At 41.2% G+C, this 24844-nt stretch overlaps 1 protein-coding gene across 1 annotated transcript in view; it reads left to right on the top strand.

The window, feature by feature from the left end:
- VPS41 (VPS41 subunit of HOPS complex) overlaps positions 1-24844 on the top strand; it is a 185954-nt gene that overhangs the window by 21685 nt on the left and 139425 nt on the right. Inside the window, exon 3 of the mRNA XM_007094790.3 lies at positions 19217-19324. Coding sequence (XP_007094852.1) covers positions 19217-19324 — 108 coding nt within the window. The remainder of the gene's footprint in view (positions 1-19216; positions 19325-24844) is intronic.

Below are 24844 nucleotides of genomic sequence, written 5' to 3' on the forward strand. Positions count from 1 at the left end.
GAAACTCAAATTGATTCTTTACATGTATTAATTTTAATAAACAAATTTAGAGCAACTAGTAACTAAAATGGTAATGTACCTTGTTATGAGATTGATTGCTGAGAAAAATGGAGCGTGGGGTTATAATATATCCTTCCAAATAGCCTTTGGATCAAAAATTTGCTCTTTCATTTAATGAGCTATTAATATTAACAGGTTCTACTGATTATTGCATCACTCAGGCATGGATAAACATTCCCTTTGAAGCATATATTATAAAAATTATATTTTTGGAAACTTAGTAGAAACTTTCTGGATGCAAATACATATTTGTGAACCTGTATTTCTACCATTTGTTAGGGATTAAAAGATGAACACGACTCTGGTATGATATATCCTTGAACAGGAGAAAAATTAGTCAGTCCAAGATGGACTGATTGATCATTTTATGTATTTGGCAGATATTTATGGAGTACTTTTGTTTTCTGGGTTCTAGGATACCCCAATATTTGATGAAGGAGGCAGACAGTAAACCAAAACTTATGTATTAGGTGGTAGCAAAAGTTGTGGATGAAAATAACATTGAATTAAGGGACTGTGGTGCTGTTTTGCCCTGGGTGGTCAGGGAGGGCCTCTCTGATAAGATGACATTTGAGTAAATATATGGGAGAAAGTTGTTGTAGGGAAAAGGAAGAGCAGACAGTACTTTCAAACAGGGTTGCACTAGACGTCTTTGAGGTTGCTATTGGGGCTGGAACTGAGTGTTAGGAAGTGAAGGAGTGAGTGGCCAGAACAGAGAGGCTATAAACCAACTGATGGACTTTGGTTTTTACTGCAAGATGGGAAGCCATCGGAGGGTATTGTTTTCACGAGAGCACCCTGGATGCTGTTTGAAAAAAGTCTTGGGACAACAAGTAGGCGGCTTGCTACAAGACCACATAGGAGGCTTTGGCAGAGCTCTAGCTAGAGGTGGTGAAGGACTTGGGGTCTTTTTTGAAGTAGAGCCAATAGATGTCTTGACTAGGACATGGGGGTGTAAGTGAAAGAGTGGAATCAAGGGTGAACAACCAGAAAGGTGGAGCTGTCAACTGAGATAGGGTCAGGTGTTGGTGGTGGGGTAGATCAGAAGTTCCATTTTGGCTGTTTTAAGCTGGAGATGTCATTTCCAAGTGGAAATGTCAAGTACGTAGTGAGATAAAGAAGACTAGTGCAGGTCTGGGCTGGAGATGAGAAGTTCTGAGTCAGCATTTAGGTGGTGTTTAATGCCATGAAACTGGATGAGATCATTTAGGGCCTGAGGTTGGGTGAATGAGAAGCCTGATGCTTGGACCTGAGGGGTACTACCACATTTTTGAGACCTGCTAGATGAAGGGAAGTCCGCAAAGGACACTGAGAAGGAGTAGCCAGTGAGGTAGGAAGAAAGCCAAATGAGAGTGGTGTTCGAGGAGTTGAGGGAGGAACGCATTGCGGGAAAAAGCATGGCCAACTGTGCCAAGTGGCCATGGAGAAGATTAGTAAGAGGGGCTCTAGGGATTCACCCTTGAATCTGCCAAGGTGAGGCCATTGGCCATCCGTATAGAAGCAGTCATGGTGACTCATGGCAGTGGAATGGGCTCAAGATAGATTGGCTTGGGCAATGTCTTTGATGCTCTTCTAAGTTCTTGTACTGTGTGTCACAAAATGGTGACATGTAGAATGCTCATAAGGGACGTGTTTGTTGTGTGACTGTTAATGGAGCTGATATGTATTTCGTGCTTCGCCTGTCATGGGAAGGTGTGCATTAAGCATGCTGCTGCTGCTGCTTTGTTACTTTCATCCACCTCTGGGCCCGGTACTGTCATGAGGGCAGGGCCCCTGCCACTAGGGTCTCATTAGCAGAGCTGCTTGCGAATGAATAGATGAATTGATTACATGACTCCAACAATTATAGGAAACTGGCATTATGTTCTTTTTTCGGAGATCGTGAAACCAGAGCTTTGAGAGATCCTTTGTCAAAAACAGATATACCGAGGACCTCCTGACTCAGGCTGAGAATGGTTTTAGCCCATGCTGTGTCCTCAGAAGGATCATGATTTAATTTAGGGATAAGCAAGTGAGAACTCTTAGCTTCTGGTTTGGCTTGGGGCATCCAGCTCCAGGGCCCACTATCATTTTTATCCTCTCAGTAATAGACAGAATAATGGTAGGCAGAATAATGGTCCCCCAGAGATGCCTATGTCCTGATTGCTGAAATCTGTGAATATGTTACATGGCAAGAGGAATTAAGGTTGCAAATGGAACCTGAGCTGACTGTAAAATAGGGAGATTGTTCTGGATGATCCAAGTGGGACCAGTATAGTCACAAGAGTCTCTACAAGCAGGTGAGAGGTAGAGGAGGCTGGAGTGATATGATGTGGGAAGGACTTTCCTGGCTTTGCAGGTGCGGGAAGGAGGGGGCCCCACAGCCAAGGAATGCAGGTGGCCTCTAGAAGCTAGAAAGGATAAGGAAACAGATTCTTTCCTAGAGCCTCCAGAGGAATACAGCCCTTCCGGCATCTTGATTTTCGCCCAGTGGTAGCTGTATTGGAGTATGAGTCGACAAGTGTGTTGTTCCAAGCCACTGAGTGTGATAATTTGTTACAGCATCCATAGGAAACAAACACAGTGAATAATGTGATTGGATGATCTTACTCACTTAGCACTTTGCCTTTAGCACAGAAAATAGTTGCAGTGAAATTGCTGATACTGTCAGGAGCTGTATTTATAAAAATGTATGTGTCTCTTTTCTGATACCCAAGAATGTTGTTTAAATAATAATCACATTTGATAATTAGGGCCTGATTCTACCCTGTCAGGACTTGAAAGCATTCCTTTCTCAGAAGACTTTTATGGAAGTGCCATAACAAATCTAATTTCTAAAAACCGTACGTTTCTTTTTACCCATGAGCTCCTTCGGTTTTAATGGAGTTTTTTTTTTTTTATACTTTAACTTTATTTTTTATTTTTTAAAATTTACATCCAAATTAGTTCGTATATAGCGAAGCAATGATTTCAGGACTAGATTCCTTAATACCCCTCACCCATTTAGCCCATCCCCCCTCCCACAACCCCTCCAGCAACCCTCAGTTTGTTCTCCATATTTGTGAGTCTCTTTTGTTTTGTCCCCCTCCCTGTTTTTATATTATTTTTGTTTCCCTTCCCTTATGTTCATCTGTTTTGTCTCTTAAAGTCCTCATATGAGTGAAGTCATATGATTTTTGTCTTTCTCTGACTAATTTCACTTAGCATAATACCCTTCAGTTCCATCCACATAGTTAGTGCAGCCATTTTTAAATATACAGATTCACAGGCGTCCATGTTAACATAATTCTTTCTTTGAGAATATGATTGTCTGCTCCAAAGATCTCAGTGAATGAAATAAATCTCTCAAAATAGTATCTGAAGGGATGAGAGTGGGGAAACCTTTGATAAAGCTTGAGGTTTCAGTCTTTTGTCATCATTTCCATCTGTCACTGGGCGCTTTTGACATATTTGGCCTGTGATGGTGTAGGAATGCTGATAACACTGACTCCATCTTGTTGGCTCCTCTGTTGCCACTTTAGGTAACTACTACAGACCCCTAGGCACACAGGTGGCACCACTGTAGAATACAGACCCTCAGGTGCACAGGTGGTGCCACTTTAGATAACTACTCCAGCCCCCCTCAGACACAGGTGACATCACTTTCGATTGCTACAGACCCTCAGGTGGACAGGTGGTGCCAGTGTAGATAACTACCCAGTGATCTCACTACCCTGCCCCTAGCTCTATAAAAACTGTGGGTTGAGGTCCAGGGTTTGTGGAGAATGTGTGGTGGAGGGTGCGGGGTGGGGGGAAGGGGGAAGGAGAACAGCTACTTGGTGCTCTGGATCGTCTGTCTGCCCGCCCGCCTGATTGTCCCTATTAGTAAGTTACCCTGAATAGAATCCTGTGTAAATGGTGTGGAGTGGTTTCCTTCACTTTTTTGGCATTAAAGTACCTTCTGAGTCTGGAGGATACTTACCTTCCTCCACCCTCGAATGGATTAGCTGCTTCTGGTGTGTACAGGCTTCCAGTACCTGTAGAGACCGTAGCTTTCCCCTTCCTTTTCTAATAATGTGTTTGAAGACATTGTTTCAACGATGTGGCAAAATCAGAAGTAATGTATGTTCATTTTTTGAAATACTATAAAACAAGTAAAAAGAGGTAATTAGGTTTAGATAATTTTTCTCTCCCTTCTCCCATCCTTTTTAAAATTGTTTTTTATTTTTTAAATGTTTTATTTTTGAGAGGGAGAGAGAGGGAGAGCAAGGGAGGGGCAAGAGAGAGAGGGAGACAGAGAATCCCAAGCAAGCTTTGTACTGTCAGCACAGAGCCCGGCTCAGGGCTCACACTCAAGAACCCTAAGATCATGACCTGAGCCAAAATCAAGAGTCGGATGCATAATGGACTGAGCCACCCAGGTGCCCATCCTTTTTTTAAATTTTTTAATGGCATTAGTAAACTTTACCAGGATTTTTTTTTTATTTCTTGTTATTATCTTTCATATCTCTTCCAGCATCCCCTAGATTTTTTTTGTATTTGAATACTTCCTTGGAAAGTATGTTTCAGTGTGAGAATTTGTGCCCCGAGTCTTCTGAGTCCTGGTAAAGTGCCCTTTAGGCAGATCTGCTGGAGGCAGCAGCGCTGGGGGAGTTAATCTCCACTCGGTAGGGGGAGGGATAGAAGACCAGGAGTGAATGCACCCAGGCCAGGGTGGAGCTGTTGCTGCCCATTTCTCTAGTGAATGGGGGTGGTTAACAAAACCTCAGAAGCCACCTTGGGGAGAGGTGAACGCTGGGTCTCAACAACTCCCCCTTCTGGATGATTTCGATTGCCTCCAGAGTTTCTCACTTGGGATGTTAGGTTCTGGAATCCCTCTTTCCTTTTATAGTGTCTTCAGGGCTGGTTTGGAGGGAAGAGGTCAGCATTCCCGGTAAGCTGTCTGTCTTGGCAGGAGCTGTGTCTTAGGGTTTTGTAGAGAAACAGAATGAATAGGATCAGAGAGAGAGAGAGAGAGAGAGAGAACATCTGAGAGAGATCAGAGGGATCTGAAAGAGAGAAAGAGATTTGTTATAAGGAACTTGCTCATGGGATTATGGAGCTGGCAAATCCCCAAGTCTGCAGGGTGAGCAGCGAGCCAGAGATCCAGGAGAGCCAGTGGTTTCACAGGCTCAATGCCAAGAAAGAGCCAGTGTTTCAGTTCAAATTCGAATACAGGAAAAAAAAAAAAGCTGCCCAGTTTGAAGGCAGTTAGGTAGAAAGAACTTTGAGAGCTACTTGAGAAGGTTGGCCTTTTTTAATTTTTTTAATTTTTAAAAATTTATTTACTTAAATTCAAGTTAGTTAACATACAGTGCAATTTTGGTTTCAGAAGTAGAACGCAGTGATTCCTCTCTTACATATAACAGCCAGTGCGCATCCCCACAGGTGCCCTCCTTCATGCCCATCACCCGTTTAGCCCATCCTCCCACCCACCTCCCCTCCAGCAACCCTCAGTTTGTTCACAGTATTCAAGATTCTCTTATGATTTGCCTCCCTCTCTGTTTATATCTTATTTTTCCTTCCCTTCCCATATGTTCATCTGTTGTGTTTCTTAAATTCCGCATAGGAGTGAAATCATACTTGTCTTTCTCTGACTAATTTCGCTTAGCATAATACACTCTAGTCCCATCCACGTTGTGGCAGATGGCAAGATTTCATTCGTTTTGAACATCGACTAATACTCCATTGTGTATACATACACCACATCCTCTTTCTGTTCGTCAGTCAATGGACATTTGGGCTCTTTCCATACTTTGGCTATTGTCGATAGCACTGCGATAAACATTGGGGTGCGTGTGCCCCTTCGAATCAGCATTTTTGTATCCTTTGAATAAATACCTAGTAGTGCAATTGCTGGGTCTTAGGGTAGTTCTATTTTTAACTTTATGAGGAACCTCCATACTGTTTTCCAGAGGGGCTGCTCCAGTTTGCATTCCCACCGGCGGTGCAAAAGTGTTCCTCTTTCTCTGTATCCTTGCCAACATCTGTTGTTGCCTGAGTTGTTCACTTTAGCCATTCTGACAGGTGTGAGGTGGTATCTCATTGTGGTTTTGATTTGTATTTCCCTGATGATGAGTGATGTGGAGCATTTTTTCATGTGTTGGTTGGCCATCTGGATGTCTTTGGAGAAGTGTCTACTCATGTCTTTTTCCCATTTCTTCACTGGTGTATTTGTTTTTTGGGTGTTGAGTTTGATAAGTTCTTTATAGATTTTGGATACTAATCCTTTATCTGATCTGTCGTTTGCAAATATCTTTTCCCATTCCGTCGGTTGCCTTTCAGTTTTGTTGTTTCCTTCACTGTGCAGAAGCTTTTTACCTTGATGAGGTCCATTTCTGCTTTCATTTCCCTTGCCTCTGGAGACGTGTCTAGTAAGAAGTTACTGTGGCCTGCAGGAAATTTTGAGGAGGATTCTCTGAGTGGAGGGTGGGGGAAGACCAAAGTGGCAAAGAGTACAAAGGACCAGAGAACATCACCACAAACAACAAATCTGCAGATAATACAACAGCACTAAACTCATATATTTCAGTAATCACTCTGAAGGTAAAGACTAAGTGCTCCAATGGAAATACGTAGGTTGTTAGAATGTATTGATAGATAAGATCCATCTATCTGCTGCCTACAAGAGACTCATTTTAGATCTAAGGACACCTGCAGATTGAAAGTGAGGAGATGGAGAACCATCTGTCATGCCAGTGGAAGTCAAAGAAAGCCGGAGTAGCCGTACTTATATCAGCCTTTTTGTTCTGTTCAGGCCTTCAACTGATTGGATGAGGCCCACCCACACTGGAAAGCACAATCTGCTTTAAATTAGTCTACCAGTTTAAATGTTAATTTCATCTGGGGCACCTGGGTGGCTCAGTCAGTTAAGCGTCCGACTTTGGCTCAGGTAATGATCTCACGGTCTGTGAGTTCGAGCCCCTTGTCGGGCTCTGTGCTGACAGCTCAGAGCCTGGAGCCTGCTTCGGATTCTTTGTCCCCCGCTCTCTGCCTCTCTCTCTCTCTCTCTCTCTCTCTCTCTCTCTGTCAAAAATAAATAAAACATTAAATAAAAAATAAACATTAAAAACTTTTTTAAATGTTAATCTCATCCCAAAAATCTTCCTCACAAAAACACCCAGAATAATGATGGACCAAATATCTGGGCATTTCATGGCCCAAACAGGTTGATACAAAATTATCACAAGCCTTGAGAGTTTTGTTCTTTCCATACAGTCGTATCCTCTGTGAGATCATCCAACAATGATGTATTTGTTTTTCATTTTCTTGTCTTTGACCTTGACTGAAAGTTCTAGATCCGCTTTGAAAAATAGTGATTAATAGACATCAGTGAGGCTTGTTGCTTCTTTTCATTGTTAAGTGAAGTGTCATGTTGGCTTTGATTTCAAATGGTTGTTCTCAGCTCTTGAAAGAAACCTTTTTATTTACTGAAAGCTTTTCTTTTTTTTCTCTCAAAGAATCAGAAATGAGTGTGGAACTTTGTAAATGCTATTTCAGTGTCTGTCAGTGTGGTGCTACAGTTTTTTTTTTTCCTTTGGTCTATTAAATAATGAAATCAGATTTCTTAATATTCAGTCTTTGTGTTTCTGTGATATTTGATCTTAAAAGTATTCTATTAATGTATTTGCTGGGTTTAATTTGTGAACTCCTGTTTGGAATTTTTACACTTAAATTCTCCCATGAGATGACTGAACTCTGCTTTTTTCCCTGTGATGTACTCTTTGGGAGTTTTGGTATCAGGTTATGCCGCCTTTTCAGAATGAATTGGGAAGTTTTTATTTCCCTGTTATGGGACAGTTTAAATAACTTAGGCACTTACCTTTTTTGCCTTTATTTTTGAGGGTGGGGGTGGGAAGAGAGTGTGAGTAAGGGAGGGGCAGAGATAGGGTTCCAAGCAGGCTCTGTGCTGTCAGCACAGAGCCCCAGGCAGGACTCGAACTCACATACTGGGAGATCATGCGCTGAAATCAAGAGTCAGACACTCAACCGACTGAGCCACCCAGGCGCCCCATAACTTAGGCATTTTCTGCTTGAGTGAGAGTTTTCAATAGAACATGCTTAACAGTCTAGGCCAGATACCCTTCTGCAGGTAGTACTGAGATGACTTTTATTTTCCGTTTATTCTGTTTGTGTTTAAAAAGCGCCAGCCCTTGGACTTAAGATTCAGTTTTCTAGTTGACTAATGCATTCTTAACTTTACCTTTCTTGAGTGTTCTCTGGTTCCCTGCAGTGCCCCCCTCCCTGCTTCCAGCGTTCTCCTGGTCCTGCAGTGCTTATGGCTGGGGCTCCCAGACTGTCCATAATGCCCTGCCATGTGTTAGGGGCTTTTGGTCTCTGCTGGTAGAAGAAAGAGGTAGACTGATGGTGGCCAGGGCTGGAAGTGCAGGCATGGAGAAACAGCGGGCAGAGGTTGCACATAGATGCCGCCTCCTGGAGAAAACAGCCGCTAAGGGGTGGGCGGTCCTCTTTCTGGTGGAGTGGGTCAGGCTCGAGGTCATGGGCATGGAGGATGGTGGGAAAGCTAAACATCTTTCTACTTTTGTTCAGATTATGTTTTCATGGAACACATCAAGGTGTGTCATAAACTTACCGTTCATTTTCAGCATTTGTATCAGTTTCTCCTTGATTCTGGTAATATTTCGTCTTAATTGTTATTGCTAGTGTAGGTTTTTAAATCTGTTTCTTCATTGAAATTTTTGAGAAGCTGTCAGACTCTGGTCGGGGGGGCCGGCAGGGTGCTTCTCTGCATCAAATATGGAGTGTGCAATTGAAAGATGTTTGGGAGGTATTTAATCTCCTCTAAAACATAAAATAGTCTCGGGAATTGTAGCATTTTCCTTTCCCATATAACAAGAAACTCGTGCCTTATAAATGTAGATTTTTCATGAACAGTGTTTTAGCTGGCAAGGTTTCTGTCTGCTGTTGCAGTTAGAAGATGATAGAGCTTCATTTCTGTGAATTTCTCTGTAATTCTAATTTCTACCACTAACCGAATAGCCACTAGCTTCCCTCTGGGAAGCTTCCACTTCCCAGCCTCCCTCCATTCCATCCCTCCCCCCGTGTCTGCAGAACACATAGTTTAGATGATCTGTGTAGTTCCTTTTGACTGATAGCTTATGATTTGGATTTTCCTGTGCGGAAATCTAAATGAGAAGGTCGTAGAAAAGCTTCTACTGAACTCGGTCTGCTGGTACCGCATACTTTTGTTTTCGCTGGTCTTTATTAGGTACCCACAGTTTTGTTAGGTGACGTTCAGAACAGTGAAAAGGCATAAACCCTGCTTCTCAGGATCTTGTGATCACCAAGGGATATTGGGAAGAAAGGAAAAGAGGGTTATGTTGGCTTTTGGGACGGAAATTGTCCACCTGAATGGCATACCTTGAAGATTGGTGAGGTTATTCCATATTGGTGGAAGGAAATGAAAAGCTTACTTGCTTTTTTCATTCCCCCCCTCCTCTATATATTCTTATCGCTTTCCCAATATAAAATAAATGATGGGAGTTGATCCTGTTTATGGTATATGGCTTAGGGCACGGGAACCTTCACCTTATTTTTTTTCCTCCTTGAATTGAACATGCAATTCTGATGCTACAGGGCAAAGGAGAGACCAGGGTTTATGAAGACTGCATATCTTGTGAATCTTAAGTAGAGCTCTTCAATTATTAGAGGCTCAACTTTTTCTCACCTTCGTACTCCGTGTTGCGGTAAGGAAAGCAGCTTTGAGAGATAAGGATCTGAGTTCAGTAGACATCAAGTTTTGAAGAGGATGTTGAACAATGACTTTAAAAATAGCATTTATTTCTATAATAACAGAAAATATAGAAAATATGGGCAATAGCTCGCAATAGTGATTATTTGTTATTGTCTTTAGTGGTCACATCAACCCTGTGATGGGGGTCCTGCTATCATTCCCCCATTCTACAGATGAAAAAAACTGAAGCTTAGAAAGGTTACTATTTTGGTGCTTATTCTTCTGACTCCCCCCCCCCCCCCCCCCATAAGCTTCTCCAATAAAATTTGGATCACGCAGGGACGCCCGGGTGGCTGTCAGTCGGTTAAGCATCTAACTCTTGATTTTGGCTCAGGTTGTGATCTCATCATTCATGAGATTCAGCCCCACATCAGGCTCTGCACTATCAGCACAGAACCTTCTTGGGATTCTCGCTCTTCTTTCTCTGCCCCCCTACCTTCAAAATAAATAATGTTAAAAAAGGGGTCATGCAACGCACATTTTATGATCTACTTTTTCAATTAATAGGACATTTTGAGAACACTTCCCTTGTTATTAAATAGTCTTTGAAAAATGATTTTAGTGCCTTTATAGCATTTAATCTTACGAAATGTATTTAACCCAGAGTTTCTCAGTCTTGACGCTGTTGGCATTTGGGGCCGGATAACATTTTGTTCTGGAGATTGTCCTGTGCATTGTAGGACGGTTAGCATCCTCTCTGGCCTCTCCCCACTAGATGCTAGCAGTCTTTCTCCTCCCACTCAGTCGTGACAACAAAAATGTCCCCAGACATTGTCAAATAAATGTCTTGGGGGAATAAAATTACCCTTGGTTTAAGAACCTCTTATTTAACCATATGTATTTTATGCTTTTAAAAATATATGGATATGTATAGACTCATTGTGAATTAACTATCTGTATGAAAAAGTAGACCCATGTCATCTAGATTACATCTATCAGCTCTAATTTCAGCTACTTTCTTTGGTTCATATATTTTCAGTAATAGCAATATTGCTTGGAAGTCAAAACTTAACAACATTATTTGCATTCATATAAGAATGTAATTGCTTATCTGTCACCAGTCTGATGGAAAGGCATCCTGGGAGCATTGACCACAGTTGTTTTATTGTAGATGAATTCCATTATCTCCATGTCACTTTCCTAAAAAGTTTGGTCATTGAGGCAGCTATAATACCTAGGGTTATTAATGGAAACCAGAAGTTACTTTTTCAGCTTGTTTAGGTAGTTTTCTTGATACGTTTTGACATTTAAGGATATATAAAGCCATCTTTTTTCCAGTCATCTTTTTATCTAAAGAAAATTGTATTTTGTAATAGAACTGTGTAGCCTCCAATAATTAATAGTTGCACTTGACCTTTTAAGGTAGTAGCCTTCATTTGGTGGGCAGGGGATGGTAGGCAAAACAAAGCTAATTGGAATCGTTAGTCCTTGGTTAATTGTGAATCTTACGTTCAGGGATTTTACGTAGTTTTTTCTCATCATAGATATGTTCTTTCAGGAAAAGTTCAAGATTGGCATGAGGTATTTGGAGATGTCCTGTAATGTGCATGTATATGCATGTATATTTACTGATAATGTTATAGTTTCAAATAGATGTATTTACACAATAATGTATAGTTCTTGACTTTGTTGACAATACGGTATTGTAGTGAATAGGTCTGTTTCTTAAAAATTTGTTAGTTATGGCGTGCCGGGGTGGCTCAATCAGTGAAACATCTGATTCTTGATTTCAGCCCAGGTCATGATCTCACAGTTTGTGGGTTCCAGCCCCACGTTGGGCAGAGCCTGCTTGGGATTCTGTCTCGCCCTCTCTCTCTGCCCCTCCCCTGCTTGCTCACGCTTTCAAAATAAATTATCTTTTAAAAAAATTCATGTTTTTGAAACTTAAATTATTTCTTTTGATTGACTTAAAGTATAGTTTGAATTATGCTTAAAAATTTTCATTTGTATTTGGCACAATTGTTTTATTTTTCTCTTTTCCCTCTCCCTTCTCTATTAAGTAGTGATTACAGAGATTTTAATAGACCATGGGACTTCTTTCAAAGTGAATTACTTGTAAAGAAAGAACATTTTTTAAAATATAGATTTTCTAAAATTCAGATGTCCTGGTACTAGATTTCAATAGCTTTTTAAAACCTATTTTACAATACCAATTACATAGATTTCAAACATACAAGGGTGAGTACCAGTTTTGAATATTTCAGTTCCCCTTAAGCTAATTAGAATTCTAGAGAGAATGTTCTAGGTTTTCTTTTATACCTTCATACCCATGATTATTCATTTGCTTTTTATTAACACTTGATTTTTTACTGCAGAAGTTCAAACTGCATTTTTTTTTTGATGATGGCAGTGTCCTTATTGTATCTAGCTTTAAAGCATTGATTGATTATTTCCTAAAAAGATTTGCCCCTTGTCAGATGCAGTGGTGACATGAGGCCAAGTAAACAGTTCATCTTATCACACTTTCTTTTTTTTTTTTAATTTTTTTTTAATTTTTTATTTTTGAGAGAGAGTGAGACAGAGTGTGAGTGGGGGAGGAATAGAGAGAAAGGGAGACATGGAATTCAAAGCGGGATCCAGGCTCTGAGCTGCCAGCACAGAGCCTGACACGGGGCTTGAACCCACAAACTGCGAGATCATGGCCTGAGCTGAAGTCAGACGCTCAACCGACTGAGCCACCCAGGCGCCCTGTCACACTCCCTTCCCTGAATGTTCAGCTGAGGTCTTTCTCCTAGATGAAGCTGGCTGGGACAAAGCCCATCTCTGTAGAGTGAGGTTGTGATTTGTCAGGGAGTGCTCACCTGCTGGCATTTTCCACTAGCTTAACTTGGGTGTTATATCTCCCCTGTCCCTTTCAGCATGTCTAGTATTTTATTTCGGGGGCGGGGGGGACAGAACAAAAAAAATCCCACTGCATTTTCATAAAGAGATAGTATCCAGAAATAACATTTTAAGCTCTGTATTAATAATAACAATAAAAAATACAGCGATCTTTGTTTGCTGCCTGAATACATGTGACGCACATTTTTTCAAAGTAAAATTCTTGGTCCTCTGGGCAGTGGTATATATAAAATATACCCATGTGCGAAGGACTTGGATAAAGTTAAAACAGGATGAAAAATTGGTTCTAAACACCAAAAAAGCTTTTCTTGTACATGAATTTTAAGTTATCAGGTGAAAAGTGCAGTATTTCTTGTGCCTATACACATCTAAGTTAGGTGACAGGATTTCTGCTGTGAAGATTTACCCTACAGTGTTAGGAACAAATGCCCAAATAGTTTCTCAGGTGGAAATCTTTAATTGCCTTAATTGGTTATCCGCAAAAGCCATTCTTTTGCTTTTAAGTTTCAACTCCGTAGGAGTGATATGATTGGGATATCAGATTGGGATATGATAGGATTATGATATGAAATTTGTTTTTCAGATACTGTTTTAGAATCCTATAGGGTGGTTTAAAGGACTTTTAATTAAAAGTGCTATACACTTAGTGAAAATCCGTGTTAGCTGAGGAATTGATTCTTGTGAAAGGAAAGCTGCAAATTTTTCTTGTATGGGTAAATGTCACTCTTTTCATATCTTCGCTTTGCTGCAAGCCAGGACTTCTACTATTCCACTAGGTTGTCATAGAAACGCACTTAACTGTCATCTCCACTCGACTGTTGATGGTTTTATTTGTAGGTTTGCAAGATTATTAAAATTTAACAAAAATTATTGATTTGCCTTTTATTAGCACTGGGTTGTTTTCCATGGAAATTAAAACTGCACAAAAGTCTTTTTTTTTTTTCCTCTTAAAATTTTTTAAAGGTGACACTATATTAAATCTGCTTGATTTAAAAAAAAATACATATATTTAAAATGTGATCTATAGTCTGCAGCAGAATAACCTCCGTGAATTGTATTTTTGAGTCACTTTCCATTTTCTTTGTTTACGGCATGCAGAAAAAAAAAACAACTTAAGTTAAAAAGCAGGCTAGAGGTGAATTTTTAACATAAAAGATACCTGTCAGAAAGCGTGCAGTGCTACATCAAGTGCCTAATATTGGAGTTTTCATTTTATTTATGGTTTTTGAAGCCTAGCACGAATGCTTCAGTGAGCTGTGTTGTGAAAGTATTTATTTTTGTATATTTATGTGAGAGAAATTATTTAGTTTTCACTTATAAATAAGACAGGCAAACCTTATTTACAGTAACTTTATCTAATGGCCCGTGGATGACTGCTTTTATGCAAAATAGTGAAGAGGCTAGAATTAACTTTTCACATTGGATGCACATTTGATGTCCAGACTTCAGCAACATGTGGCATCTTATTATAAAGACTAGCATTCAGGGTTCAATTTGTATTTAACACATTTCCTCCAGAAGGCACACATCATCTTTGCCACATTTAATGTTAACTTTGTAAGGATTTCTGTTTCTTGCCTGTAGGTACATAAGTAGAAATCTTTCTTTTGGTGCTTTTTGTAATTTTCCTTTTTATAGGTTTTCTTAGACTTGGTTAATTTGTTATTTTAACAACAGGTCACTTCTAACATACGACAGCTCCTTGGGTTGACTTTCATCAGTTATCTTTTTATTTTTACTTTTTAGAGCATGCAAGTGGGGGAGAAGGGTGGAGGGAGGGAGGGGGAGAGTGGTGGGGGGAGACAGAGAGAGAATCTTAAGTAGGCTCCATATTTAGTGCAGAGCCTGATGCAAGGTGCAGTCCCACAACCCTGAGATCATGACCCAAGCTGCAATCAGGAGACAGATGCTCAATTGAATTAACCATCTAGGCATTCCCTGTCAGTTACCTTTTTAAAGAAGTATGGATCTTTTAGATAACCATATGTATTATACTTCCTTTTGTCACTATTCTTAAAGTTATTCTTACAAAGTTAGTAGTGGGTACATCATCTTTGATTTTTCACACTTAACTAAATAACTAATAGCTTGTATATACTTGGGGAAGAATATTTGATAGCTCATCAGAGACATGGAATACTGATTTTTTTTTTTTTCTTAAACCAGATTTTTTGCTTTTAAAATGTCATTACTTCTGTAGCTAGCCTGCACAATAGCCCCCTGATGATCCTCACCTGTTATTCCTGCCCTTGTGACCTCCCCCCCAAAACTGAATTGTGGCTGACCTGTATGATAAATGGAATATTGCAGGAGTGTGCCTCTTAGGCTAGGTCATATATAACTGCTTTCTCTTGGATCACTCACTGTGGGAGAAGTCCCTTTCCATGTCCTGAGGACACTCAGGCAGCATTAAGGAGAGGTCCATGAAGTGAGGAACCAAAGCCTCCTGCCAGCAACCAGCATCGACTTGACAACTGAGTGAGCCATTGTGGAAGCAGATGCTCTAACCCCAGTCCTGCCTTCAGATGATTGCAGCCTCAGCTGACATCTTGGCCTGCGACCCCACGAGAGACCTTAAGTCTGAACCACCCAGCTAAGCCAGTCCTGTATTGCTTACCCACAGAAATATTAAATATTTAAAAAATTTTTTAATTTTGAGAGCGAGCATGTGAAGGGGTAGGGGAGAGAGAGAGAGAGAGAGAGAGAGACAGACAGACAGACAGACGGACAGACAGACACAGAGAGGAAGGAAGGAAGGGAGGGAGAGAATCCCAAGTAGGCTCTGTGCTCAGCACAGAGCCCAATGCTGGGCTCGATCCCATGACCCCAGGACCATGACTTGAGCTGAAATCAAGAGTTGGATGCTCAACCAACTGAGCCACCCAGGAGCCCCTAAATTAATATTTAAATAGTTAAAATAATGTGTATTAAATGTGTCTTAAATAATAATATTATATATATTATATATACATATATAATAATAATAATGTGTCTTAAATCAGTACATTTTTGCATAATGTGTTAGGCAGCAATAGAGGACTAATGCAGCTACTAAACACTTTTAAACGTTTCCTGTTGATCACATAGTTCATAGTTATTTGTAGGCATAGAGGTTGTGGAGGCTTCTGTTATGATTTGTAGCATTTGATAGGAGATTAGGTAGTGTACTATACAAGTCATTGACTTTAGGGCATTCATAACTCTGAATTTTGGCTCTGCGTATGTGCCTTGATGAAATTAAAATCTATGATCATAATTTTATGCTGAAAATCTGTAAAATGGAATAATTATTCTTAACTCTTGAGTGTTTTTTTAAGTCAAGATGAAGTGAGATATCTGATGTTAAGTCTGTTATATGACGTTCTGTTATATGAATGTCACCCTTTCCCCCGGTGACGATGTGCTTCTGTGACCTAGAGGTAAAGACCACTCTTGCCATTTGAGTTTGCACCTCTGCCTGGTGCGTCATAATCTTCAACAGGCCCACCACAATCATTTTCCTTTTACTTACTTTTTCTTTTTACTAGGACGTGCCTAGGTGTGATTTTCTTCATATTTATCTTGCTTGGGATTACAGAACTTCTTGAATTTGTGGGTTGATGTCTGTCAGTTTCAGGAAATTCTCAGTTCTCTCCTGTTCTCCCCCAACCCCAGGCTCATTTTCCTTATTCTTCTGCGACTGTAATTAAAAGTGTTAGCCCTTTTCACTGTGCTCCACATATCTCCTATCCTTTTTCTGTATTTTTCATCCATTTTTCTACTCTGGCTTCCCTTTGGAGATCTATTTGACCTGTTTTACACTTCATTAAGCCTTTCCTTAGCTTTGCTAACCTTCTGGTAAGCCATCTGTTGCATTCTTAGTTTCAGTTTTAAAATTTCTACTTGATTCTTTTTTACAGATTATAATTCCCTGTTGAAAATTTATATCTCTTTCATCTGTCTTCTCCATCTTCTTTTATTGACCGTACTAATCATAGTTACAGTAAAGCCCTTTTTGATGATTCCAGGTCACCTGTGGGTCTACTTTTATGGTCTTTTCTCCTCTTTGAGTTTTAGTCACTGGGTCCTATCTTGTGGCATACCTTGTCATTTTTTTTTTTTTAATTGATTTTGCTCTTCTCATTATTGTGAGTGAAAATGGTAGAGGCCCCAGTACTTTTATACTCCAAAGAGAAGTTTTCTTTTTCCCAGGAGTCCCCTTGTCCTTTACTGGACAGATAGGTTGGGGGTTACATACCTTAATCCAGTCAGGGGTTGAACTGAGTCAGAGACACACTGAAGTTTGGGTAAGCTACTTTTTCATGTCCCCTGGGTACCTGGGGATCCAAGTAACGTGTGGTGTTCATCAGGACCTCATTTGTTGGTAATTCCTGGACTCTAATTCTTATCTTCTAAGCACATCAAGGCAGCTGTTTTGTATTTCTGAGGCTTTGTGTTTAGCTTTTTAACCTCATGCCCCATGTAGCTTTGGAAATTGGCAATTGTCTCATGGGGAAAATTGGCTGTGTAACAGGCTTACTTCTCTGCCCCTCTCCTCCATTGGGATCTTAGCCCCTCAAGTTTCCTGTTTTGTTACTTGAGTCCTACAAGTGCCAGAAGATTTGCGGCTTTTCCTACCCTCAGCGGTGGCCATCTTCTGAGGCAGAGCTTGGGTTCTCAGCCTCTTGTCCTATACCCAGAATCAGTAAATGGCTGGAGATTGCTAGCTCACCGTTCTGTGGTTTCTCCACCATCTTGGAATCTTGGCCCTTCTAGTTCAGGTTGCTTCAGCAGCCCTTTAATTGATGCCTTAGACTTGTGCTATGTATTTCATTCAGCTTTTCTAGAGGCTTAGAGGTGGGAGCATTGGTGTGCCTGAAGCTATCTGAATGTTAGCGGGAAAGTGAGGACTATACAATTACAGTACTTTTGAAGGGAATGTCAGTGAGTAGGTTGTTTTCATGAGCTTCTGTTTTGGCCAGCTTTATCCTGTCACACTTATTGGTACATGCACATTTTATAGTTTGTCATTACATGTTGATACAGTAAAATAACATCTTTTCCTGAGTCCTCATAATAATTTTTCATAATTCTCCTTGATTTAATTCAGAACCATTATAGGCCACATAGATTCCTAACTTTGTTCCATAACTGTGAGGATTAAGGATATCTTTTGTTGTTGTATCAATAGTTAGGTTGAACATAGAAAGTGAGTAATAATACATACAAAACAACTAAGAAATTTTTAACACATGTAAAAAAAATTTTTAATGCATTAGGTTTATTCAGATGAAAGTAAATGGTACATTTTCTAACATAAACAAATGATCATGGGTTATCAGTTTTTATAATTAAAATATTTTTTGATGTATGAATACATTTTGTACATAAAATTTCCAATTTCCTTTCTTTGATTTTTTTTTTTTTGTAATTATATTTTTCTAACTAAAATAAGATATTCTCAAATCCAGCAAAAGTATTTATGGTCTTGAAATACAAAATCCACATCTTTAGAGGTTTATTGTATTCCTGTCTCACTGCTGTGTTTTTTGTCCATGATGTCAAAGTGACCAGTATTTTGCCCACACATCTTTTATTGGCATATATGGACATACAGTTTTTGTATTTATTTATTTATTTGCTTTTATTTATTTTTGAGACAGAGAGAGACAGAGCATGAACGGGGGAGGGTCAGAGAGAGGGAGACACAGAATCCAAAACAGGCTCCAGGCTCTGAGCTGTCAGCACAGAGCCTGACGTGGGGCTCGAACCCATGGGCTGTGAGATCGTGACCTGAGCCAAAGTCGGACACTTAACCAACTGAGCCATCCAGGCGCCCGTTTTTTTTTTTTTTTTGTTTTGTTTTGTTTTTTTTTTTTTTTTTTAAGTTTAGGTATTTATTTTGAGAGAGAGAGAGACTGTGTGAGTGGGGAAAGGGCAGGGAGTGAGGGGAGAGAGAATCCCAAGCAGGTTCAGCACTGTCAGCTCAGAGCCCTATGCAAGGCTCAAAGTCACAAAATCATAAGATCATGACCTAAGCTGAAACCAAGAGTTGGATGCTTAACTGTCTGAGCCCCCCAGGTGTCCCTGGGTAGATAGTTTTATATTTAATATGCCAAGGTTGATTACTGTCGACGGTAAGTATGTATACTGCTGTCCTCAACTTTTGAATGTATTCTACTTGTGAAGTTGTAACAGTTGATGTACCCAATTGGAAAAATGGAAACCTGAAGCTCTATTTTTTTTTTTAATTTTAATTAATTTTTTTGAGAGCTAGAGAGCACAAGCAGGTGAGGGGTAGAGAAGGCGAGACAGAATCCCAAGCATGCTCTGTGCTTCAGTGCAGAGCCCAGTGCGGGGCTTGAACTTGCAAACTGTGAGATCATGACCTGAGCCGAGATCAAGAGTCAGACACTCAACTGACTGAGCCACTGGGGCACCCCAAAACATTAAGATCTTAACCTTTACCTATAGTTGTAGTTATTGACGATCATGGAGGAAGCCATCTCTGTTCCCCCTTAAGAATAATGTGTTTCGAGTCTATTTCAAATCTGTGATGGCTGTCATTTTCTGTTTTTTGTGTAGGAAGAAGAAAGTGAGGAGGAACCCAAACTGAAGTATGAAAGGCTTTCCAATGGGGTAACTGAAATCCTTCAGAAGGACGCGGCTGGCTGCATGACTGTCCATGACAAGGTAAGGTAGCCCTTGCAGAGGATTTTTCTCGAAGTCCTTTCTGTTGTTAAGTTTGTGTCTCCTCTCGACTCCTAATGATTTTGGTGGTGGCTTTTTCCAGTAATTGTATCTCCCTCCCACTCTTCTTCCTCTCCAACAGAAGAATGAGAACGACAACCAAAAACCTGATACGTATGTACACACATGCGCGTGCGCGCGCACACACACACACACACACACACACACACACACACACACACAGAGAACACATTGCAAGGGTGTATCAAGTAGAATTTAGATAGATGTGAAAGATTTCTAGCAAGTAGTTCTCGGCAGCTCTATCGCTTTAAATTCTTCAAACTGTTAGTAGTAGAGTTGGGAAGTGTTCAGACTGGAAATCATGTAACAGTGCTTTCATGATGGGAGGAGATGTTGCATTGGAGGTGTTAGGAATCATTACAGCGGCCCCAAATGATTACTTACATATTTTATGGGTTAATACGTTCCACATCTGGGGCTCTGCCATAACAAAACCCCCACCAGCTTTGTGAGTCCCCCACCAGCACCCTTTGCCTCTTCTTGGACCAAAACAAAATGTGTTCTGAGGGGGGAGTATTGGAGGCCTGGCGGTTTGAGCCACTGTCCTCTTCTCCCCTGTGGGCCTCCACAAGTGAGGCAGTCTCCCCAACTCTGATCCATCCCCTGGCTTCATCCTGAATCACCTGTAGTGTTTCTTCATCCTCCTCCTTCCCTCTACCCTTCCTTGTGTTTTTAATGTTTTTTTCTTTTTGAGAGAGAAAGCTCAGAAGCAGGGGAGGGGCGGGGGCGGCGGGGGACAGAGGATCTGAAGTGGGCTCTGCACCCATAGCCGAGAGCCCAGTGTGGGGTTCAAACTCCCGAACTGTGAGATCATGACCTGAGCAGAAGTCAGACACTCAGCCGACTGAGCCACCCAGGCTCCCCCTACCTTCCTTTTTACTTCAGGTTTCATCCCGCTGTTCATAGAATGCTTGTTCTCTCTTGCTTTAACCAGAAACCGCCTCCCTCGGGGCACCTCTTGTTGTGGCTGTCCCACCATGTACCCCTTCTCATTGTTGCCATCTTCCAGTCTGGCATGGCGACCACATCCCAGCCTGCTCGTCACCTTGCTTCGCTCGCTGAAGACTGGCCTTGCCATCCTTCTTGCGGGCCTTTTTCTTGATCTTAAATTTCAGTTTCCATGACTGCCCCCCAGGGACACCTCCCCAGAATAGCGTGCCCGTTTATCCAGGTGCCTCATTAACAGTTCCACCTTTTGTTCCATTTTTGCCAGAAGCTCGGCTCCCCCATCATGAGCGCCCCTTCTGCTCCCTCTGTAATCTCACATCTGGTTTTTGTTCTCTGTCCCATTTGGCAGCACCACAGTCCCTTTTGTCACCTAAGCCAAAGCTGGCTCTTCCTCTGCATCCACCCAGTCATTCCTAAGTCCTGGTGATTTTCTCCCTTCCCCTGCCTGTGCTCCCAGACCACTCCCTTTTCTAGTTTAACTTTTTTTTTTTTTTATGTTTATTTATTTTTGAGACAGAGGGAGACAGAGCGCAAGTGGGGGAGGGGCAGAGAGAGAGGGAGACACAGAATCCGAAGCAGGCTCCAGGCTCTGAGCTGTCAGCACGGAGCCTGATGCAGGGCTTGAACCCATGAACTGTGAGATCATGACCTGAGCCGAAGTCGGACGCTTAACCAACTGAGCCACCCAGGCACCCTTCCCTTTTCTAGTTTAAACCCCTCTGCTGCCTGGTTGCCAGATCGTCTGTTGAAAATACAGGTTTAAAACCCTTGGGTGATTTTCACCATCTGCTACGTAAAGTCTCAGCTCCTTCATGTGTGGCACGTGAGGCCCCCTAAGATTCTGCCCTCTCGTGTAACTGGCTTTATGTCTTACCCCTTTCTGCTGTATGGGTGGTATTCTGGTAGCAGCGTGTGGCTGTTTTTACTCACACCCTCTGTTCTGCCCGGATGCTACCCCCATCCCACCTGCTCGAGTCTGTCGGTGTAGGCATTTGTCTCTTCTCTTTGGAACTTATGCACATGTTGCTTCGCAAATCCACAGCACTTCTTTCTACTAAAAGCAATCTTCCAGGGGTGCCTGGGTGACCCAGTCAGTTAAGCATCCGACTTCGGCTCGCATCATGATCTCACGGCTCATGAGTTCGAGCCCTGCGCCGGGCTCTGTGCTGACAGCTCAGAGCCTGGAGCCTGCTCCAGATTCTGTCTCCCTCTGCCCCTCCCCTGCTCATGCTCTGTCTCTCCCTCTCTCAAAAATAAACACTTAAAAAAAAAAAAATCTTCCAGAAATTCAAGTCTGATCATGTAATCCTCTGTAGAATTCTTTAGTGGTTTCCTGATGTGGAAACATTCTCCCACACCCTTTTCCTCACCTGTCTTTCATCTCCATAAATATTCAGATGCTTTCTGTTAGCCAACCTTTCCAGCCTTATTACCTGTCTCTTCCTTGGACGCAAACTGGATGCCCCCACCATGTAAAACTATTTGTCATTTCTTGACTTTGTCCTGCCCTTTTTTTTTTTTTTTTTTCCAAAGCTTATTTATTTAGAAAGAGAGAGAATGTGAGGAGAGGAGCAGAGAAAAGGAAACAGAATCCCAAGCAGGCTCCACACCATCAGTGCAGAGCCCAACATGGCACTCGAATACACGAACTGTGAGATCATGACCTGAACCAAGATCAAGAGATGAACACTTAAACGACTGAGCCACCCAGTGCCCCGACTTTGTCCTGCTTTTTGTAGGACTCCATGCCTTTGAGCAAGTTGTAGTCACTCTGCCTAAAATGATCTTTACCGCGTTCTGTCCCATCAGCCTCAGGGTGTACAGTCTAACTCCTCCTTCAAAGCTCAGCGAGCTGACACCTGCTGTGTTCCAGAGGGTCTTAGAGATGCTCCCATTTTAGGCATACTCTTTAAATTTAATTAATCAGCCCTTTCAATCTATCTCCTTCATTATACCATCACCTTTGAAGTTACACCTGCTTATTATCGAAGCGTATATAGGTGTTTTTTGTCTGTTGAATGAACCTCTGGATGAAGTGGGGAGCACAGTTTGCCTGCCCAGAGACCACACTTTAACACCATAATTAACCAGGTTGGTCAAGGAGCCTTCTGACAGTGGGAACTGTACTCAGTACTGACTTTTAGAACATGCACTCTTAACATGATGCCCATGTTTCTATTTATGAAGCCTCTGATCCAGTTGAGAGTATCTTGGCTCTTAATTCTAGCCTTAGGTGTGCCAGTGATTGACTGTTTCCAGGGAGGGCCTATCAACTCCCGGGGCTGCTTTTCTCATGTCGAGTTAAAGGCACTCCCTGCTCTAATATTTTGAATACTATAAAATGGTATGTGAAACATAGATGATTTTATACAGCTGATCACGTATGAAACGGGCTCCTTCTTGTTTCCTTCGTGGGGTCTGAAGGACTGCTTATGCTTTTCTTCTGCTTCCACAAAGTCCACTCATTCAGACTAAAAGCAGTTAAGCAGTTATTCCAGGGTATGGGATGGGTCAGAAGGATTGGATGCCCATTCTGCTAGTTTATAAAAGGAGTCAAGTTTCTATAATTAAATATGGAAGGGACTAATTAAATTATGCTTATCCTTTGCCCATCCTGGATTTTAAGTGTTCCCAGGTTAAAAATGCAATGGTTACAACAGCTCAAGGCTTTTAATGGCTGGAAAGAATCACATGATTCTGCAGACATGGGCAGAGAGAGAGGCAGACACAGAATCCAAAGCAGGCTCCAGGCTCTGAGCTGTCAGCACAGAGCCTGACGTGGGGCTTGAACTTGTGAACCGCGAGATTGTGACCTGAGCCACCCAGGTGCCCCTGGGAAGAATCACATTTAAAGGGTTTCTATTTACCTTTGTGATTTGTGGCCAGATTGCATTTTTGTTGTATTTTGAATAGTCTGAAACGTGTAAGGGAAAGTGTGACTCCTCAATAGTCTCAGTAGTTAGATTGTCTAAGACCTATACACTTGTCTTATCGGGCTTTTTTTTTTTTTTTTTTAAGGGCACGTATTTATTTCTAAAAGGCAGCAGCAACAATTGATCTAATCCAAGTGATGAAATGTTTTAGTAAACAAAAGGTAGCTTGTCCTAGAAACTGCTGCATTTGTGTTCAGAAGTGTTCTAAAGTAATTATGGTTTCAGGTTGAAACAGGAAAATCAAAATAATTACGTTTTCTTTCTATCTGAAATATTAAGTGAATGAAACTAGCAATTTTGAAAGAAAGAAAAAGGGAAGGAATTAATATTTGGGTGCTCTGTATAGAACCTTTAAAACTTTTGATAAAATCAAGTATAATTGGAAGTTCAAGAATGGCCTCCACAGAGGTGTTGCAGAATCATCCAGTGTTAAAGCAGTTTAAGGATCCAAGCCCCCTTAGTTTTCTAACAAACTAAATACAGTATTTATGAGGAGAATCAATACCGTCCAGTACTTGGGGCCCAGTGAGCTTTTAAGACTCATTGTTTCACCATAGACCGCTGCGGAATGAAGCGGAGTATTTGTTTTTAGCTAGTAGTATGTGGGTTTTTTTCTACTCAAATACTGTCCGAGTGTCACTGTGGAGAAAAAATTACAAGCATCTGAGCCATCTGAGTCCTCTGTTTCTGATTAGAATGTTCTTTTGCTTTGGAGGCAACGTCCCGGTTTGGTTTAAATATTCAGACTAATTTCCCCCTAGAATTACCTCTTGCCCCTTCGTTTGCAGGGCCCGGGCATCCACTTACACCAGGCTGGCTGTCTGCCCTGGATGAATAATCGGCACGGCACCTGGTGCATTCAGGCAGGCCTGTGCGGCCAAATCGTCATACCTAGTTATGTCTGCACACCTGATGTTTTATTAACCAGTATTGATTTTTTTACCCGGGGGACTTTTTTCTTTCTGAAAAAAGGCAACCTTGCAGGAGTGAAAGGCATTGCAGGGGATGAATTTCTAATGAGCCCCTTCTCTCCCTTTTTGTGACTTCTCTTTAATGTAGCTTCATATTTTAAATGAAATTTCATTTTCAGCAATTCCATTTTGATAAAATCCTTTTAAACCTTGACTTCCTGTAAGGTTATTCTTATAAACATTGTGCTGCTTGGCTAAAACGCTTAGTAGTGACTGTAAATTTCAGCATTTCATTATAGGTTGCAACGAAGCATGCTCACATGCAATGAAAGACCTAGAATTCGGAACATTTGAGTAATGGGGAAAGGAGTAAAATGGAAGAAAAAAATCTCCTGTTCTATTTCAGGTAGTTCTCAACTTTCTTCAGGTTTGTTTAGGGTTGGTTCAAAGAATTAAAGGAACGGTGGGAGTCCAGAACTTGTTCCTACCATAAACTGAATACGTAGCTCATCAGTTATTTTGTGACGGGAAAGGATTCTTTTTTGCATTGGGATATAAACCTCTGTAGTCAGTGTTACCCACTAACTTTTAGAGAGCGTCTAATGCTAACTGATGATGTAAATGCTTCTGAGCTTTTCATCCCCCAACAG

This window comes from Panthera tigris, chromosome A2 (assembly GCF_018350195.1).
Source record: "Panthera tigris isolate Pti1 chromosome A2, P.tigris_Pti1_mat1.1, whole genome shotgun sequence".
Lineage (NCBI taxonomy): Eukaryota > Metazoa > Chordata > Mammalia > Carnivora > Felidae > Panthera > Panthera tigris.